A 21331-nucleotide genomic window follows, 5' to 3' on the forward strand; every position below is an offset into this window, starting at 1 on the left:
TGCAGAAGCTGAAAGTCTGAGAGACGCAGCCAGCGAGGGCTTCGTGCCTTCATCCATGTAGACGTGTTTTCTATTACTGTGCACACATCTGTATTATTTTCTTGCCAGTGAGCTGACCGGCAACTAACTATCCGCCTCGATGCAGACGGCGGGCTTGACGCCAGAGGGCATGCCGCAATTGAACTGCTTTTCACCCTCGGTGGCTTCCTCAGTGTTCATGACACCACATGTGTGGCATGCTTTTAAAATGAGACTACTGCTCGCCACAACTGCCGCAGATGAATTTGTGCTCATGGTGTCATCTGTGGTTGCCATCGCCACGAACACATTATAGCAGTGGCTAAGCAATCCTGAAGGCACCAAGCCAATGCGGTGTCATGCGTGGCACTAAATGCAAGAACGAACGGGCATGAAATGTTCCTGTCATTCCTGTATGGTTCCCGCTGACACCTGTGGTGATGCCGACTCCACCGCTTCATTTTGGTTGGATGCTAGCGTCTCTCTCACTCTTTTGCGTCGCACATTTGGGGCGCCTTGCACTCTGCACACTTTGGAGTTATTCAAATTAGTCAGCGTGTTGCCAGATACCTCCGATTTGACATGAGTTATTCCGTTAAACAATGCTTATGCCTGTTGACCATAGGGCAAGTTAGATATTTGATTTTCTGAATTAACAAGGGTTGAATGAAAATATATTACGGCATTTGTGAGCTTTTTTTGAATGCAGAGTCCTTGTATACGCTGGAGCCAGCTAGTCTGGCTTTTCGTGAATAGGCACATCATGTCAATGTGGCAATCGAGTCTTTTATAAGCGGAAAGGTCATATCTACTGCACATATTTTTCTTGAATATCTTGGACTAAACATGGTATTTTTGCCTTGTTGCAATGATAACAATAATTCCATTTGTCAAAGTGATGGTGATAACAGCAGCAAGGTGGCAACGATGATGTCATGACAACCGATTTGTTGTACTTCAGCAAAAAAAAAAAAAAAAAAAAAAAACGATGTTGCAGCTTGTTCTAGTATGACCTGCACCAATCCTAAAAATAGTGCAATGTCGCAGAGTGCCTGTGTAGTGCTAGCTGCTACGACGAATGGTCTAAACAATCGGTGGGCCGATTGTGAAGTCAGTCCAGTCTGACACAATTTCAATGTGCTCGCTGTCATGAGGAAATTACAGGATAATTTTTCGCATTCAAGCTTTTATAAGAAACTTGTTGCTACACGACGTGACACGCATGAAAGACAGTGGTGAAAGACGTTGATTATTATTCGTGCATTTTATTCCTGTGTGTGTGATGTAGCATGCTGTGTGATGTGTGCACATGCTCACACATATGCGATGTGATGTGATGCATGCTCCAGTCGTCTCAAACAAGTCAATTGGTTTTGGCACAAGAGAAGTCTGCATGCAATTGTGGCCCAATAATTACACTGCTGGGCTGTCGTGCTAGGAAAGCAAGGTTTGATCTCACGATTAGACGCACATATTTTATTGAAGAGGCCCAAAACGATACGAGACAGGAACCCACCACAAGGTGCCTGATGTGAGGCAGGGAATGCTTGATGTTAAATATTGCTGTTCTAGCCCTTTGAAACTTTTGAACTGGGAAGCATGTCTTTTCATGCACGTCTTTTGCTTCTGCGAGATTGAGGAACTTATGTAAAGATGTGCCTCTCCATATTGATGTCCACTAAACAATGATAGCGTAGAGACAAGAAGGTGTGCCTGCTCTGCGTATTCTGGTTTTGTGCTTACATTCGTTTTGAACTGTTCTTGTGTGGCTCTGTCCTCTGTCTCTAACTTCAGGGACTCGGTGGTTCGCGTCGACCCTGAGGCCTATGTGCAGGAGGCCCACTCTAGTTTAGGCTTCACCGAGAAGCTTGAAGAGCTGAGAGATGCTGCTGCATCAAAGAAAGATGAAGCGTCTGGTGAGCGTTGTCCTGCTGCCTGCAACAGCAGCAATGTTGTGCGTTTTGTTGCCTCTGTACGATGCTCTAGGCAAGTGCATGGTGTGATTACACTCCCTTACAAAGGTTGTTATAGAAATCATGTTGCCTTCAATACATTTTTTTAATGATACTCAGTGAATCTCAAGAACCATACTCAAAAAGGTTAATAATAGGCCCTCTCTTACAAAAGTTATGGGGACTGTGTCGTACTTGGTACGCTTTGTGTTAATATTCAGTTGAATACCAAGCACAATTTTAAATAAGCTTAATGGAGGGAAAGTTGTAGAAATTCTGTTGTCTGTTCATTCTGTTGCATTAAATGTGCTTTCTGCTGATATTAAATCAACAATCATTTCTACAACTGTCAGTCAAATGCAGCCACCAGCCTTGAAATTCACTGAACCTGTAATTGTAGGCAGAATTTGTAGCATCCATAAATAAATTAGGAAATTAAAGTAACACACAAAAAAAAGGAAAGAAAAGATAGTTGGGAAGAGGACGAAGTGAAACATAGCTAAAAAAAAAAACTTTTGCAGAGCTATATTTAGCTAAAAGACTCTTTTGAACAAACTACTTTTCCACCACTAACACAGAGGGCTTGTATGAACATGCATAGCATCTTTCTCTCTTTTTTTTCATTTTTATTTTTATTTTTTGTTAGTTATAATCTATAAGCTTGGTGCCGTTACAAGTCAGTAAAGTGCCTCCTTAATGGCTTCCACTTGCCGAGTTTTGGAAATCTCACTTTGATAATGGAGAAATTTGAAAATTAGGAAACCCTGATTTAAATTGACATTGGTTATCCGTTTCCTGTAATCTCCAAGAGTAGCCTTAATGTGAATGCACAGGGTCTAAGCCTGAACTGTCATCATACCCTTGCTTTTCACCCATTATTGTTAATGCAGTAGAAAACATTGTCAACATTACTTGGGATGGCTATGGTGTTGGGCTGCTGAGCATGAGGTCGCGGCATTGAATCCCGGCCACGGCGGCCGCATTTCAATGGGGGCGAAATGCGAAAATGCCCATGTGCTTAGATTTAGGTGCACGTTAAAAGAACCTCAGGTGGTCGAAATTTCCGGAGTCCTCCACTATGGTGTGCCTCATAATCAGAAAATGGTTTTGGCACGTAACACCCCATAATTTAATTAATTGACATTACTTGGGTGCTCACACCTCTTTCTGTGGAAAATTGATGCCAAGTTGGGTGGTGTGATAATTGCGTGGGCAAATTTTTCGAGAGGATGTGATAGGCGCTAAAATAGAATAATTAAGTGGCTGTAAATTGGGCTTTTCATTTCATCCACTGTAAGCTAAAAAAAAAAAAAAAAAGTTGCAATTCCTGCTTGGGCAGAAACTGTGCTTGGGCACAGTTTCTGCCCAAGCAGGAATTGCAAAGGCCTTTTATTTGCTAAAGTAATCACTAATGGTCAAAGACTGCCATGTGCAATCATCCCCTGTACTTGTATGCTATTGTCTGCTATATGTACATATTGTATAAAGCTTTTTGTCTCCCCTAGGTCTGCTCCAAGAGTCTGTCTCTCGTCTTTGACCCCGAGTCGCAATAGGCATCACGGATTTTTATGGCATCTGCTTGGGCCTAGTTAATTTTTTTTCTCGGTCAAGACGGACTGTTGCATTCTAGAAGAGCCGAAGACTGAACTTAGCAAATTTCAAGAATATTTATTTAGCCACAGTGGGGGGGAAACCGGTGCTGGGCGTTTCAGAGCAACATAAAAGAAACAAACTTCTTGATCTTCATTTTCACTGCTAAAATCAACTTACTACTGTGAAGTATAATGAAAATGTCATTTTGAGAAAAATATTTTATCAGTTTAAGGGGACTTAGTGCTTCTCTTTAGTTTTGCTTTAAGATGTTCCTTGTAAAAGTCATCCGACTCATCCTGTCAAGGTGATCATGACGATTAGTGACGAACTATCCTGTATTTGTATTTGCGTCTGGTGATGCAAGTTGAGATGTTGTTTCTCTCCCGCAGGCAAGCCCTCTCATCCCGAAATACTGTTCCTCGGTACTGCGTCTGCGATTCCTGGGAAAGACCGTAACGTCAGCGCCATTCTCGTCAATGTCAGGTGTGGATTTAACCTCAAGGAATATTGTCTTATGTTGAGTAAGACAGGGTTCTTAACAGTCTTACGTACTGGTGCTGCTGGAATAGCAATAACATAATTGTAAAAGTTGCCGGTTTAAAAAAAAACAACGCATTTTTAGTACCATTACATAATGTATGTAACATAGCTTTTTGTGTAAAGTTTATGTTGCAACCTCAAGAAGATTAAAAGAAAGCAGCATGTCATGTCGCTTTTCTATTTTTGGAGTCTTACTGAAGATGACTTAGCAAGTTTGGTTTCCAGCCACGGTGGCTGCGTTCTAATCTGGGTAGAATGCAAAAAAAAAATCATGTACACCATGCTTTGAGTGTGCATTGAAGAACACCAGGTAGCCAGAATTAAACCAGAGCCCTTTGCTATGGCACCTCTCTAGCCCCTGTGTTTCTTCGGGATATGTAACCCTCTTGATTGATTGATATATTGTTATATAAATAAGATTATTTGTGATGTTTGGTGTGCGTGTATGCGTCATGCCAAGACTAATTCGGAGCATAGGTTGGCAGAAGCAGGTGCCTGCATCTCGCGATTGTGTGCCGTGTTTAAAACATTTTAGCCTGCAGCTTGATGACGACTGATATTGTTAATGTGTAATGTTATTGTCACTTTTCTACGGCCATTCCCATGACTTGAAGTACGTCATAGTAATTCACTCAAATCAATGTCAAGGAATTCAGTAAACCATTGCTCAAGGAGTGCTGCATAATTAAAGCTGCTAGTGTAATGATATGCCTTGATCTGTCAGGTTTGTTACACTAAATCTATGTTTAAGTAACTGGATTGAATGATTCGTATTGAATGTTGCTTTACTGTGTGCATTTTCAGTGAGGACATGACAATCCTTCTTGACTGCGGCGAAGGCACGTTTAATCAGCTCGTTCGGTTCTATGGCATCGAACGTGCCAGGCACATACTGAGTCGACTTGATTGCGTCTTTATCTCGCACCTTCATGCTGACCATCACTTGGTGAGTCATTGAAGGAGCCTTGCATTCTGTGCCAGCATTGACCAAAAGACAGTGCCTTCCCTTTCTTGTTGTGTGTTAGCATCAGTAGCTTTGTGCTGGTGGTATCAAGCAGTGGTATGTTGGTGAGGACGCCGATAGCTTCACACTTTTTGTCCAGCAGATGATTGTAGTTTCAGAAGGCTTCTGCATTAAGTGAAATGCATTGCTGGAATTTCAATATACTGGTGCGATAGGAGGGAATGTGGCCGTTGAGTTGGTTACATACAGTTTTCAAAAGAAATGTAAACGTAACTTCAGGTAGGCAAATTTGCCTGGCCACAAAAGTTATTGGAACGAAACCGAAATGCAGGAATTGTGAGAAACACTCAGGTGCTTTGCTGCCTGCGTGTACAGCTGGCAACTATGGGATGCACTCTGTGAATGAGCTTGTGGCTTATGCACTGCGTCTTTTAATCCTAGGCAGCATGCACGTGGTGTGAGAGGTACTCGAGTTTTCCCACAGTTTTCAGCACTCAAAATATCTTAAAGCTATGATGCGCTAACGGAAAGATATTTCATGACATTGCTGTGCTACATAGTTGGCACGTGGCCTCAGGTTTACGTCAATATACGTTAGATACGCACATTGGACATCTGGCATGGTGTAATCACTGTAGTGAGATGGTCACTTCATGGAACTGATACGTGATACAAGAACAGCGCAAACGAGACAACGTAGAGAAGTAGGAACAGACAGGACAAGCACTGTTCCTCTTTCTCTGTGTTGTGTAATTCGAGCTGTTTTTGTACTGTGTACATACACCAACTAGTGCAGTTTTGACTTCGACTGAATGCAACTGACAGGCTGCCCCAGTTGTGTGGGACACTAAAATGCAGGCATAATTGCTGTCGGCCAGCCAAGCTTTTTTTAACACGTGGAGGAGGTTAATTGTACACCTTCTCTTAATGTGGAAATTTCAAAGTGACAGCATTTTTGTGCACAACACATTGCACCGAATGTGCATGCATAAAACCTGATGCAATATCAGCATAATTAATGTGAGACAACTTCATAGATAAGTTGTGTTAGTTTTACAAATTGAGAGGCACACACAATGTCCACAGTTTAGTTTTTTTTTTTTTACAATTTGCCACTCTAGGTTAGCTGTGTGCTGCATTTAGTTACATTTGGTGAAATATTAGCAGTTAGTGTTAATCTAAGAGACAAGGACCATTTTCTTCTTAGTAGGAATTCACGCTGTATGTGACTTCAGTTTCAGCTGTAAGCTGCCTGTGTCTGTGGAAACCACCTCAATGTTTCTTGCTTTTGATGTGCAGGTGTTCTGAGGGCTAAACCTGTGTGTAGTGAAAGGTTTGGAAACACATACATAAGGAGGTCCCATAGTCAAAGACGTATCGGAACACACAGGCTTCATGTGGGTGCTCTGTTTTGTTAAAAAAATTGAATAATCTTAATCTTGTATAACACCGTTCAGGTAATGTTACTTATGACTAAGTTATGGGTTACTGCTGAGCCAACTAGAAATCAATAATCTAAAGTTAGTTCTGTGCTAGGCAACATTGTGTCAATAATAGTGCTGTTGAGTTGCATGCATTTGGTTTGTTGCCTCTTGACCATAGTTGTTTGCTGTCATCCTTCCTGTGTCTGTGACAGAGGGTTCCGATTTTAATGTGATTAGCATTCTTAGGAAATTACGCCCATCTTGCATTACGTATCTAACCTCCATGATGTACCCAGTGACCTAAGCCATCTACTAGCTTGGGCCACTGAATATGTGACATCGGTATGTGCCCATTCTTGGCCAGTTGGCCAGAATGAATGTCTCAAGGTTGTGGGGTTCTCACCCATACTCTTGGGACAAAGGAACGACAACACAGTAGTGCAAACAATCACAAGGGCATTTATTGCACTTTTCATAGATCAATGCCTGCTAGCCGAGTTTCTATCCACAAAACATGGGTGCGCGACAAATCTAGGCAGTCCGACTCACCGCGAGCGTATAATGAGCGAATATGTTCGCCCCATGCTAGATCCCAACGCCTGGTCGTTCGCGCGTGCGGTCACGCGAACGGTGGCGTGTGCGAAGGAGCCCTCGCGAGACGGTGTCGCAGAAGCATGGATCAGCGCACGCGCGGGTCGTCCGTGCTGCTTGCCGTCCCCGAACCAAAGAGGAAGCGCCTTGTCTTTCCGCGCCCAAGTAACCCCGCCGGTAGGCGGCGTTAGCAGCGCAACACTCGCGCCATCTCTCGCACTGCGCCTCAACCAGACCGACTGCCGCGGGCATCACGCAGGCCACGCGGCGAAGCCGGATTGCATGAGACGGGAGCTATGCGGGAAAACAACCTATCCCGGGACGCGTGAGAGGCGCGCATCCCCACAAGGTGACGTGAGTTGTATGTTGTCTTAAATATATTAGAGCGATAGCATCCCATCCATTTCAAGTGCAGCCACTTGATGGATGGCCATTGCAATTTGCAACAACGATCAGCCAGCGTTTCGGCAGAGGCCCATGTCGCTTGCTTGAAGCAAATGCGGGTGACAAACCGCCAGCGCAGCCTTGCCGAAACACACAAAGAACGATCACTGTTATCATTGTAACGTATAAAACACATCATCATCCATTACACACCCATCTTAAGAAATATTGCCAATCACATTAACATCGCCGATCATCTCTGTAGAATGGATGTGACACTAATTTTTTTTTCTCCACACTTTGTCATGGTGCAGTATTCAATGCACATTGAAAGCTAATCATCTGACGGTTGTCCTGCAATCTTTCCGTAGGGTTTGGTCAAAGTGTTGAAAGAAAGACAATCTGCCTTTGAGGTTCTGGGCATCCCTTACAAGCCTCTTCTCGTGGTGGCACCGAGGTTTATGGTGCCGTGGATGGCCCGCTGTAGCCGGGCGTTCGACTCAGTGGCGGAACTTTTCAGGTGAGCAGTCTTGCAAATGTTGTGCTCGTGAACAGGTAGAGCTACAGCCCAACCAACTTAAAAGAATGCCGGTTATAAAATATATATTGGATGTAAGAGCGAAAAGCCGAGGCGCTGTCAAAAGCAGCTGTGGTACATGTTCCGTGGTAAAACAACCCACTTACTAGAATGACTCCAGGCCATGTTATTGGTGATAAAAACGTATGTGGCTACTGTGAGCCGGCTTAAGGAATAAAAAGCTACGATTGTGACTCGGACGACAATGCAGTAGTGCAACCTGCCATGGTTGTGTTGTCATCGTACAGATGAGTGATAACTATTAAATCCCTGTCGGCGTGGAGCTTGTGAGCTGAAGCTCCCGCAAATCAAGGGCGGCACTCAGTATCAGAAGACGCTGTAACGCGCCTCTATATGGAACAATGGCTCCCAACGACCGTGCTACCAGGGCAATGTTTCTTCAGCTCGGTGTAGCCTCCGAGGGCGACTCGGCGCAGTACGAGCGCGCACGTGAACTGAGCCGCATCTCTTTGGTGTAGCCTCCAGAACAAAAGCAGCGAATACGTGTGCACCTGCCTCGGGTCAAGGACCTTCGGCAAGAGCGGCCAACCAAAGGGGTGACTGGACCGTTTGGGGGTGGACAGCAGCCATTGTTTTACGGTCCCACTGCTGTTCGACACCCTCGGAGGAAATAGAGAGAGGGAAAGTGGTGGCCCGTGTGCGTGAAGTTCGAAAGTGACCTCGCCGCGATGCGGCTCCTACGCTGCGCTATGGCGCCGCAATGAAATGGCCGCTGCAATATCCACACTCTCTCCTCCTAAACTGCCTTCCCACCAGTCTGACGTGGGCAAACTAGTGGGGCGCGTGCAAACCTCAGCTCTGCCTGAACTATTCGTTAATAATTATCCCTAAACACTGCCATGCATGTCTAAAAACAACCATGGGAAAAATAATTACGGATGCATAAAAAGACAAGCCATTTCATAAAATTGCATCAGCATGTTATTCTTATTGCATTCACAAATTGGGTCATACTCAAAAGGCAAATAAATAAAAATAAATAAAACAACAACACAGGAGTTGGGGAGATGACAGTAATGCTCCTCCCCAGCAATTAAACAGAGATTATCTACGGCTACACACACAAATGCATATATTGCTGCAGACGTTAAACTCACAACAAAAAACAATAACAGCAAGAGCTAGAAAAACAGCACTCACAGGAGTCCCGTATATGGTTATGTCCGCACAAGCAACCCCCTGCCCCCTCCTTCTGCGCAACAGGCGGTCACAGCCACGGAAGTTCCCCTGTATCGTGCATCAGCTCCTCAGTAGGACGCTGTGGGGCGGGAGACTCTCCGCAGCGCCTCAGTTCGCTCTCGCCGCATGACACCGCACTCTCCTTGACAGCCGCCGCCAAGGTTGGTGCACCGACCGCAGCCCTGAACGAAGGATTTTCCCGGATATGCTGCTGGCACAGGGCCACCAAATCGTAGTCCGCCAACTGAGCGCGCTTTGGTGCCAGCACCAGCTTCAAAAAGGGCCCTTTCCCGAGCCTGGTGCATGGATCCTTGGTTGTGACATTTGAAGTAAACAGGCATGGCACAAACCTGGCAACAGCGGACACCGTTCAGAAGGGGAAACTGGGCCATTGCTGAGCCATTCTCTTTGGGTACATTGTGCCCGCGGAATGGATGGGGCGCCAGACTCGCATCATGATCTCGGCAAATCAGCCTCTACACTCACTGTGTCACGTTGCTGCAGAAAGCCAACGGCGGCGCCCCATATCGCTGGCATGTCCATGTGGCCACGCTTCTTGTATCCCGGTCCTGTCGCCGAGCACACGTCTGGCCCGGCCGGCGATTCCTCTTAGATGTCTAGTTCTGCTGAGATGCCGGGCCGGCATCCACCAAGTCCCATTGCGGGCCAATCTTTTTCTTTCTCGTTGTCTCCAGATGCCGCAAAGCAGAGTCACCGCGACGTTCGCTGCTCGTGGAGGATTGCCCAGCCATGGATTCTTGTGCTCTTTGCCCTCCGAGGTCAGGGTGACAAGTGCCTGCTCACAACGCACAAGAGTTGCAGTGGCGCCCCCCAAAAAATGCAGGAAGCTTCCCCATTCGCCTGTACCTCTCGACCCCCCACCGAAGAACACACCAAGGCACACACAATGCAAAACGCACAGACAAACCGTGGTCTAAAGTCCCGCTCGAAGCAGTTGGGCCAGGACGGCTGGCGCAACCTTATCCCGTTGTTTGCTGACAGCACGGAGCCGTAAAACATCCCCCCTCCGGACAGGATGGTGAGGTGCTTCTCGCGCGGCAGCATGCCGTGGTTGCTGACGAAATGCTGTCTTCTCCTCTCTGGGCACTCTTTCGCTCGCTTCAAATGCCCACATTTACCATATGCGGGAAGTGTCTCTTACTGCTCGGAAGATTGTACTGTGAGCCATGTCGGTGGCAGTTCGTAAGTAGGAACACTTGCTGTTATGTTGCCGACAAGCCCAATGACTCGTGTGCGGCCCCACACTTCCTTCCTTCCCAGTCCTTGCATGGGGCAAAGCTCCATAAGACTGGCCACATGGACCACCGCAGTCAAGATCGGCCGTGCAGCCAAGAGGCGTCCTGCGGCAACTCAGTGGCACTGGCGACGACCGCAGGACACCGGCCGTTTGTGTATCTTCGGGATGCCAGCCTCGTCCTCCAAGACACGCTCGCTTTTCCCTGGGAGCGTGCGAGTAGAGGCAAACATTCGGGGATGCTACTGCCGGTTAGGGCGTCCAACGAAGCATGCACGCACACTTGCCCCGGGCACGGGTACACTCGCCACACACACCTGACACGTTCATGGAAACACTGCCGGATGCGCGCACACAAAGGGGCATGTTGTTTTGCATGTTATTTCGGCGGTCAGTTCGCATGCACACATATGGAAGCAATTGCCAGGCAACCGTACCTACCCCCTTCGAGGGGTAGGCAGCAGCCAAAGTGCAAACTGGCCTCCCCAACTATACAAACACATACAAAACAAAACTGACACTTCCCGCCGCGTCCCTGCAAATGACTGCCGCCCTGAATGGGCCAGCGAAGAAAAACCATGACACAGCACTGGCAACAAGTTGACTATATGGAAAATTGCGGTTGTTGCCATTTACAGCAAGGAAAATCATAATGCATACATGCTTACTGGAAAGTGGCAACACTTACATGCACAACAGTAAAGAGTATTTATGCATGAGTAACGCTCAATTGGATATACACAGTAAAAGGAATATGCACACTGAACAAGGCTGGCAAGACTTCTTTTTGGGGAACGCCCGTCAAGAAATAAGTTTGCCAACTCAGGCTGCGCGTTGCTTGAGGGCCTTCAGTTGCAGAGAGGGTCCGCTCTCCGGCGCGATATCACACGGTTGACCGCTTTGTGGTCGGCCACAATGGGTGTGCCCTGTCTCTGACGCCTTGTGTGAATGGGCTTAGTTGTCAAATCGTCAGGCCGAGAGACATAGGCTTTCAGGTCTGCGACATGGGTACGCCTAAGTTTCCGCAAAAGGGGACCTTTCAACAAGTACACGAGCAGAGAGCAAACTCTCTGAACTTGGTACAGACCAAGCCACTTCGGTGCCAACAAGGCTGAGAACTCCTTACTAGCATCGCTAAGCGTGTAGTTCCGCTTCAGGACCAGATCACCCACCTTAAATGAAAGGTGGCGGTGCTTTCGATCGTACTGAGCCTCTTGCTGGGCTCTGGCCTTCGTCAAACTCTGCCTTGCTCTGCTGAGAGCCTGACAAGGACGGTCCCGAAGATTCTATGCATAAGCAGAGTGGTCTGCCTGCACCTTATCATCCCCGTGCTGGGTGCGAGTTACACTGGTTATAGGATTTGCAAGCTCCCTTCCAAAGTTGAGGAACGCGGGAGAGAAACCAGTTAAACTATTTTCAGCGGTTCGGATGGTGAATGCGAGCTCATTCAAGTGGTCAGCTCAATCTTTTTGGTGCTCGGCAAAGGCACAGAGCATGCATTTGAACATTCTATTCATTCGCTCTGTCTAGTTGGATTGGGCATAGTAGGGCGAAGTAGTGTGGTAATCAATTCTAAAGGAACGGCACGTCGCATCAAAAACCCCAGCGGTCAAACAGGATGCATTGTCCATGATCAGCCTTTCCAGGTAGCCAAACTGATTGAATACTTCTAGGATCTTTCCTAGCACTTATCATGCTGTCACCTTTCGAAAAGAGAACAGTTCAACCCATTTCGAAAAATGATCAGCAGCTACCAACAAGTAGCTGTAACCTTGCTTATTCCTGGGGAAAGGCCCCATCAGATTGCAGGTGGCTATCTGCCACGGACACACACTGTCAGTTGGTTTCACCAGTCAAGGTGGCTTACCTCATCGTGATTTCACCGTTTGACAGACACGGCAGGAGCAGCAATAGCGGAGTATATCCTGTCCCATGCCAGGCCACCGTTTGGCTCAGTTTTGCGAAAAACTTTGGACCCACTCAAATGACCGCCCAACGACCTCGCCGCGATGCGGCTCCTATGCCCAAAACGTGCTGCGCTATAGTGCTGCAGCAAAATGAACAACACAGTCCCCACAAGGTTTCAAACAGATTTCGATGCTTCGAATGAACCAAGTACAGTGAAACCTCGTTAAACCGTAGTTGGCCGGAGCTCGGAAAAAGTACGTACTAAACGGTAGTGCTGTTTAACCGAAATGGCATGACATCGCCCGCTTACCCGTCGAAAACTGAACACGGAACTCAGAGAGGGTGTGATAAAAGGGAAAGAAACATGCAGTATTTATTCACTTCACGTGACAAAAGTGTTATTTTCGTTTGAAGCCGCGGTGGGCTAGTACGACGACACCGGTCTCAAAGTTACTGAAGCTGCGTGCCAGCTTTTCAGCCAGCCCCCTTTTCTTGGCTAACACTCGCATGGCAGATTCCTCTTTGGTGTTATGTATTCTCCGTGCACGCGCGCGATAGTGCTGCAGAAGTCCTGGGACGCCTTTTTCATTGCCGGGTGCTGTTCTCATCGCGACGATTGCATTCATAAGGCTGACGTAACGCGCAGCTTCTGCCACTGTCAGGCCTTAATCGCCTGTGCTGTCGCTTTCCGTGTCGTCCTCATCACTGTCGCTAGTCGACACTTCAGCAACAACAGAGGCAACAATGACGAAAAGTGGAACCTCGTAGCCGACATCTCTTCGCGGTCGCAGCAGCGCTGCTGAGCAACTTCTTCACATTCCAAATGCCACACACCGTAGTCAACAGTAGATCCCTATCGCTTGCCAGTGCCGACTTCTTCATGTCACGTTCGATAGCGCGGACGATGTCTGATTTTTCTTCTATGCTGAGCACTCGCCGTATTATTTTATTCGAGCTTCGGCATGACGCGAGTCCTGTCTTGCACGACGCCACAACGCTCTCAGGCACGGCGCCGAAAGAAGTGAAAACGCTACATTTTAACCGATGCGTACACAATAAGCTAGTACGGTTTATGCGGATACAAAACACATTATGTTCAATGGCTGATGAATCGGGGATTTGACTTTACTACTTTTAAAACGAAACTACTGTTTAAGCGGGTATGGTTTAACGAGGTTTTACTGTAGTGGACTACGAAGTTCTTCTTTGCAGTAGCCTTTAATGAAAACAAACCAGACTTGTGGCGATGTGGCTGTTTATACTGCCCTATAGACTGAACTGCAAAACCACTGCACGTCTAGAAGGGAGAGGAAAAGGCGTCAACTGTGATAGTTGCCGCCAGATTTTAGAGCACTTCGAGGCACTCTCACTTTTAACCTGGGAGCTGAATTGAGTTCATTGTGGTGTTTACGCCAAGTTGCTGCTGCAACTTCTGTTGTCAACTTAGCAGTAGCAATGTGTCCTCTGGCGAATCGCTCAACATTAGGCTTCAGCATGCTTTCTTTCACTTTAGAGCACGTTCCAAATTGTAGCGATGCAAGTTGGAGCACGTTAGCAACCAACCAATTCTACCGTAAGCATCAGCAAAGGATTCCAGGGAACAGGACAAAGTAATATTTTATCACATAATGTGTCTGTAGTTTTGGCTGTCACTGCACTCTATTCTTTTGTTTTATTTTTGCTCTTGTAGGAGAATGTTCCTCATTACCTCAGAACTGTCACTTCATTTGAGAGCAAGATTTCTGATTGAACCTGCTCTTAGGGGTGCTTAATGTTTTGATGAAGGTGAATTTGACACATTGTTCCCGATATCTCGCAACTCATGTTTTTCACTCCCGTGCCCTCTTCCAGGTATGTGGACAATGCTTTGCTGCTTTACGACCAAGTGCCGCCGTCTCCAGAGAAGTTGGAGTTGCTACAGAAGTTAAAGCTTAAAGACGTGAGTTGGTTTGTGTTGCATTTTTTCTTACAGTGATATAGACAACAATGCTTTCTTCTTAGGCAGCCTGCAGATATGTTATCTCATCTTATGTGAAATGTTGCTGTGTTTCCTCGGGGGTTCCTTACTGTGTCCGATCACTGAAGTAATGCATATATGTTTTTCTTTCTTTGCCGCTGAATAAAAAGATAATATTGGTGTTTGATTCAGCATTTGAAGCCGCCTTATAAAAGGTACCTGTGCTCAACTTGGCGTACTGCTTGTGGTTTTGTTTCTGACTTCTGAAAATTGAACATGTGTGCTTATAGTATCTCCTCCATTTTTCGGGGAATGCTTGCGGACGTACTACGTAATATATACAGTAGAACCTCGTTCATACGTTCTGGAAAAAATACACACGAGAAGAAACATACTAACTGGGAAAACGTACAATCCAAAGTAACTAAAAAATTTGACAGACCTAATTGTAATAGTTGACATCTACATAATGCAAAGCGTGGCGCGAATTGGCGCAGCATGAGACACCGACGCACATCAAGCTGGTGATGCTCTGGAGGCCTCAGATGCGTTTTGTTGGTTTGCCATTGCCGTTTTGAGATGGCAAGGGGAAAACGAAATGAAATCGAGCTGGATCGGGAGTTTCAGAGGTCCTCGGAGCGAAACGCGACGCTCACATTAAGCCGCCTGCAGCAGGAAATGGCCACGTGTTTGGGTTTTTGTCTATCACAGGCCTGCAGTACGCCTCCAACGGCACCCCCGCCATGGTGAAACAGATAGGTGAAGATGCTTATCGCAATAGAGTTGGCGGCGATAGCTGTGAATGTGGCGTGCGACAACTCGGGAGGTGATTTGCCGGTACCGGGATAAGAAGCTGAGTGTGCGGCATCATCTTTAAGTGAGACAGGCGCGCAAGCATTGCGGTGAGGCAGTCGCGGCTGCTGTTCTCGATTGCGCGTGCTTTACACATTTTTTTAAATTCACATACGATCTAGTGACCGGAAAACGTATCATACGATCGCAGTTTTAGCGATATACTGAATGCTGTTGCCAAAAGATTGTGTTTTGCTTCAACGTGTGAGCCAGTAGCATGTAAGCATAACTCAGTTGGGCAATTTTTTGTGTTCTCGATCGGGAACGTTTGCACCTGAAAATCATACGTAACTGGATCATATCAATGAGGCTCTACTGTATACCGTTTTATTTGTGTCTGTATGTTTCCAACTTCATTTCACTGTTTGCTGCAATTATGAATTTTAATTATTTATTACTGCCTCTCAGCTGCCGTGTGTTATGTACCCACGAGCCTAAGGCAACATCAAGCTTCTTAGGGCACATTGACAACAGCGACTGAAAGAGTGACTGCGACCGGGTACCAAGGATTGACTCGCGGTGACCGATATTCACATTGGGAATTGTGAACCACCCCTTGCTGTAAGAGAGTGTCTCTCAAAATGTTCCGCTCACGCAGCTCGCATCGCCATCGTCAAGTAAATTAAGCGTTAGCGTACATCCTGCGCCGCTGAGTGGTTCAGTAGGTTTGTGACTGCGGTTGTGCAAACGAAAAATTGAGCAGCAAGTGAGACTGACCCAGAACTGACCCAACTTGGTCGTGCGAACTCTGTGGGTCTTCTGTGTGAACAAGCCCTTGCTGTAGATTTTGTTAGGTCCCTCCCAAATCTTGGGTGGACAAAGACGGAGCCTGACGTTTCACTTTCTGCCCCATTTCTAATTTTTGTCTTTTCCTCTGTGCACACACCCAGTTCAGCACTGTGCTGGTTCTGCATTGCAAGAATGCCTACGGTGTGACCATCACTGCAGAGACGGGATGGAAGCTGACCTACTCTGGTGACACCATGCCGTGTGATGCCCTTATTGAAGCCGGTCAGTGCCCTGGCCTTTGCTGTTTTCCGGGGCACTTTCGGTAGTGATAGAGCCTGATCGGGATCAGGTCTATAGATTGTGATTGGCCCCATCTGCAGAATGCTCAAGATAGTCAATCACAATTGAAAAAGTTCTATTCTGATCAGGCTTGATCGCAATCGAAGGTACCATGTGTGAGTGGTGTACTTTCGATTTATGTATATACATTACTACCTTATCAAAATTGTCTGTCCTTTTGGCCAACATTGGCTGCCAGAAAATTCGGCAAAAGCTTGCTGTGCACCGCCGAATGACTAAAACATGGTTTTCTGCCATGTGTTCCTCAGTTAGATGATTGCTTTCTACGACGTTTGTCAGTGTACGTAAAGGCTCGATCACTCACTTTCACTGGCAGAGGTGAGGCCGGTCCATCAATCAGTCAAGCAAGCAATCATTCAGTTTTATTGCAAAAAATGACTATTACGAACATTCTGATGATTCACAAAGCACATTGTGCTTATTGACCAATCAGGCAGTGGTCAAAACACATAATTTAGCGTTCAAGTATGTCAGAGAATGTAACGCACGGTAAGTGTATCAAAATCGCTTGCCACGGAGAATTTTGACGAATGAAAAGCTATCACCTGTGCGCACAAAAAAAAAAAAAAAAGCAGAAAAGGACTAACAGTTCGGCTGCCGGTTATAGTACATATATTGCAGAAAATGATTAGGATTAATGCACTTGGAATGAAATGGCATGTCACAGTTATAGGGGCAGCTGGAGTTATGGAACCATGAGCAGGTTGTTGTCTGTGGCATGAGTAATTGGTGCATTGGTTTCGGGATGGACACAACCTCCCAGAGCACTGTCTGCAGATGTGGCTTGACCTGTATTGTGAACCTTGGGACATTACTATCCCTGGAGGAGAAGCGGGAAAAAATGAGACCCACACGGCAGCACTGAAGTGAAATGCAGACATGGCCAGTGAGACACTGGACGACGACACTGTGCATTACGCCCCTTGCAGCGTTGATGGAGATCAGTACTTGCTAAATTCGCAGAGGGAACTGTAGTTCACCTGAATGGGTGATGTCTGAATGTCGTCAGAAGAGTTTGATTTGCACGTGACACGGGGTGTGGCTCGTGTGTGGAACTGTTGACAACGGCTGTGTGATGTCCTTGCACCTTTTGAAGTGGGCATGGTGTAGAAAACACATATAGTGATGCGGATACGACAGTGTGTTTAAACAGATTTGCCCAGGAACCTAACCATGTTGCCAGTGCCCTCCTTTAAGCGAGGCTGTGCAGAAAATCTTGCGGTTGTTATTTTTTTATACAGAACATGCCGCTAGAAAGACAGCATGACATCATGCCCAATTTGACGTTTCTTCTAGTAAAACATTTGGAAGTTAGCTGCATGTGTTGTTTATATAAAGACCAGGTAAATCAAATGCAAAAGGGGAACGTTTCTGTAGTCTTTCCACTGACAATTTTCCTTCTTGTGCCATGGAAGCTGGTTTCACCTGTGCACGTTTTTCGTTTCACACCTTGGTCCTCCAAGCAGGAAAGGGAAGCGACATACTCATCCATGAGGCGACGATGGAAGACGACTTAGCCGAGGAAGCCATTGTCAAGACTCACAGGTGAACGTCACAAAAGTTGAAAAATGAGGCGTCACTTGAGGGAATGAATAATACAGAGCAAAATGGACACTGCAGTCTTTCTATGTATTCTTCAGTTATCCAGTATGACAGAGCTGTTGTCTTTCTATGTCAGTATAATATTAGTAGTACTTTGCAAAGTGTTGCAATAGTAATGTGTAAAATACACTTCCTGCAAAACAACTGACTTGTGTGTACCCAAATATCGTAAAGAGGAATTTCATCCATGTTTCAGTGCATATTGTGTAATGTTATGCTTGGAGGCGCAACATGCCTTTTTCATCCATAATAAATCGAATTAATCTTAATTTTAAAATTACATAATTTGAGACCACCTTAGTTATGTCACCGGCAGAAGTTAATGGATCTTGACTGCAATCGGTACAGGTCGCATACAAAGTATGGACAGTGAGCTCTGTTGTCGTCTACCTACCAATGTCTGCATCTCTTTCCTTTAAATACAATAGACTCCCATTATGATAAACTTAACGTGACCATGAAAATTTGTTTGGCAACTGAAAGGGGCTGTTAAAACAGATTTTGAAGGTGCCTTTGAGGCTGTCTTAACGGAATTGATCCAAAAAACTAAATATCTACTATTCCTAGTTTACCAAATATTCACAACACAACAATAGATGAAACATCATCAAAACCAAAAGGCACATGTTACAAGAGACATTTTTATTATATTTGTGTGATACAAAGCATTGTGTTATGCACTTTTGTTTAAGCTATTAAATAATTGTTCCTTGCTGGCACTCTGGAAACTTGCACGTTGTCTCAAATGCCGACATTTTACCTAGCTTGCTCAAAAGCTTTTCTGTACCCTGGTACTGGAAAAAAAAGTGCCAAAGCACTCAGGCCTTATCATCTGCATCATGTGTTAAACACTACTGGTCTGTAGGACTCCTGGGCACCATCATTATCAGCTTGCAGAGGCACGTCGAAGAGTTACTCAATTATTGTTTCTGTATAGCCAGCGCTGTAGGTCCACACATTATTGTAAATACTGGCTTAGTTGTTTATGTTGACAGACACGCCATTTACTTCTTGGGTAGATAGCAGAGCCGCATCGTCCTAGTCTACTGATATGGACCTTTCGCTGAGCCAAGTTAGCAGGTGTCAGTGCTGGTTGTTGATGTTTTGCTTAACCAATGTTGCTATTAATCTGAAATGGATGTTCTTTTTTTTATTTTGCATTCGTGGGAAGCCTACCAAATGTTCATACATTGTTCCCAATATTTGAAAATTAGGCTTAACTGGGTTTGTCTTAAGGGGTGTGTACTGCACTACTCCACATCGCATTTCTAATGCCGTCGCCGTACAGGCAGAAAACGCCTCGCAATCTGAAGTCTGTCAGAACATTGCCGAAGTTGCAAGTTGCCTTCTGATCTCAGCAATATGCAGCCAGGTGTTGATCAAGCACTGTGGGCAGCATTTTAATCATGCTGTCGAAGTGCTTGTGGATGCCATCCGGAGTTTTAAAAATGTGCCGTCGTGCATGAAAGTGGAGACCACTGCACCTGTGAGGTAGCCGATGCAGCAGACATGGCATGAGGAGTTGTGCTCAACCACACTGCTGTCAAGTAGACAACTTAATTACTTTTAGCATTGTGTGCAGAAGTGATGGCTGAAAAGGCATGATTGAGGCTGATTTCCAGGTTCCTCTTCTAATTTTGTTTGTCTGGTGTGTCAGAATAAACGAGGTCACGATAAGACGTCTGTTAGCAGCTTGTGCTTGTTGCATCCTCATATTTATTTTTTTCCCTGCAAGGAGTAATTGTGGAACGCCATGAACTGATTCAACCGCAGACGGTGTCGAGTTGCGCGAACTATCTTTGTTTGAACGTTGACTGCCAACAATTACAACCGAGCGTGACCCGACACTGCACTATTTACGCAGCACGACGAGCCAGGCAATCGAGGTTGGCGAGCGGATGGAAGCCAAATTCACCCTGCTGACCCACTTCAGCCAGCGTTATGCCAAGCTGCCCCTCATCTCGGACAAGTTCCACGGCAGCGTGGGCTGCGCTTTCGACCACATGCTGGTGTGCACACTGCTTTGTGCATATAGAATTTTGCATCGTCTCAGAACAACAAACATCATCTCCATAAGTGGCGGAGCTTCATTGAAAGCATCGACCATTTATTGTCTGTATTATAGTCTGCGCAGAGGTGAACGCTGCATCTGAAATCCGGACACCGCTCCGGCTACTGTAGCGGAATAGACCGTTTCACATGTGCATTACCCTTGGACAAACCTGACCAGTTTGCAAGTTTACCTGATATAACTCATTAACTGCTAAGGAAAAAAAAAAGAAGACTTGCCACATGGCAACATGCTGGCACCATAGAGTTTCTCGCTAAAATTACCAGAGAGCTCTGGCACTGCAGTCGCCCAGCAATCATAGGAGTGGAGGTTGGTGCATGGGCTTGTCTAACCTTAGTGCTTGACTTCAGGACGTCCTTGTGGCTTTATTGGCCCAAATTTTGAAGCAATCCTATTTTTCTCAGCGTAGAAGGTGATAAGGGTGTGCGCACATGCATGATTGTTGCAAATTGTTGCATTTGTAGAACAATACTTTGCTGAAATGATGTATTTGCACAGCAACAAAGCTGGAAGGACAATGTTTAGGTAAATTTTTGTAGTGCTGACCATCATTCCCATGTTGGCTGAACCAGTATGCTATCATCCTTAATTCTCTATGCCCCCTTAACCACCCTGTGTCCCGTGGGGAACTAGCGCCGTCCAGGAGGTGCTACGACAGTTTGAGTGTGTAACTAAAATATACTGACATTCTCCGGTAGGGAGGCCACGAAGATGGCACGACATATTTAGCAACAACAGACCCGCAGCTTTATCAATGTTTGCGAGCCCGATGTGCCCAGCCAGGTTCTGTCCATGGCCATGCGGGTTGCGAGTAGCGCATGTGCTGATCTGTTCTAGCACATCCGTGCCCAAACAGATCAGTTGCAGGACGCATGTGCTTCAAGATGAGCGGTGAATTTGCTGACGCGAAATCGTAGCATGTGCTACTGTGTCCATTGCTCAATAGGCTGCGTGTTACGGTGCTGCAGTCGGCGTGCAAAATTTCAGCGCTGATTGCCCATAGGCGTTAGCGCCCAGACTTCCCATCTTTCAGCATCATGAGGACTTTTCAAGTGCAACAAAAAGATGGAAGACCAGAGGAATGACAGCATAAGGCACTCGTTCTTCCTTATTTTCGTTGCACTTGAAAAGTTCCCATCATGAACGTCAACGAACCAGCCTGCTTATCCATCTTGCCGTATCCTCCAGCACTTTTTTTTTTCTTTTTGTGCACAGTGTGCTTGCACAGCTTTGAAGAACAGGTCTTATGGCCAGTATTTATAGATGTGTGAAAAAAAAAAAGTTTAACTTCTTTGATTTAACGACGTAACGAATCCGAGGCCCTAAATTCAGATGGGGCACTTCGAGAGAAATG

General features: G+C 46.0%; 1 protein-coding gene across 2 annotated transcripts in view; it reads left to right on the plus strand.

Moving 5' to 3' along the window:
• RNaseZ (ribonuclease Z) overlaps nt 1-21331 on the plus strand; it is a 33790-nt gene that overhangs the window by 11039 nt on the left and 1420 nt on the right. For both annotated transcript variants that reach the window (XM_075701482.1, XM_075701481.1), the window contains exons 14-21: nt 1813-1934; nt 3953-4046; nt 4908-5049; nt 7838-7986; nt 14258-14345; nt 16106-16226; nt 17771-17849; nt 19771-19915. In XM_075701482.1, the coding sequence (XP_075557597.1) occupies nt 1813-1934; nt 3953-4046; nt 4908-5049; nt 7838-7986; nt 14258-14345; nt 16106-16226; nt 17771-17849; nt 19771-19915 (940 nt within the window). The remainder of the gene's footprint in view (nt 1-1812; nt 1935-3952; nt 4047-4907; nt 5050-7837; nt 7987-14257; nt 14346-16105; nt 16227-17770; nt 17850-19770; nt 19916-21331) is intronic.

The sequence above is a fragment of the Dermacentor variabilis genome, chromosome 8, assembly GCF_050947875.1.
Source record: "Dermacentor variabilis isolate Ectoservices chromosome 8, ASM5094787v1, whole genome shotgun sequence".
In the NCBI taxonomy this organism is placed as follows: Eukaryota; Metazoa; Arthropoda; class Arachnida; order Ixodida; family Ixodidae; genus Dermacentor; species Dermacentor variabilis.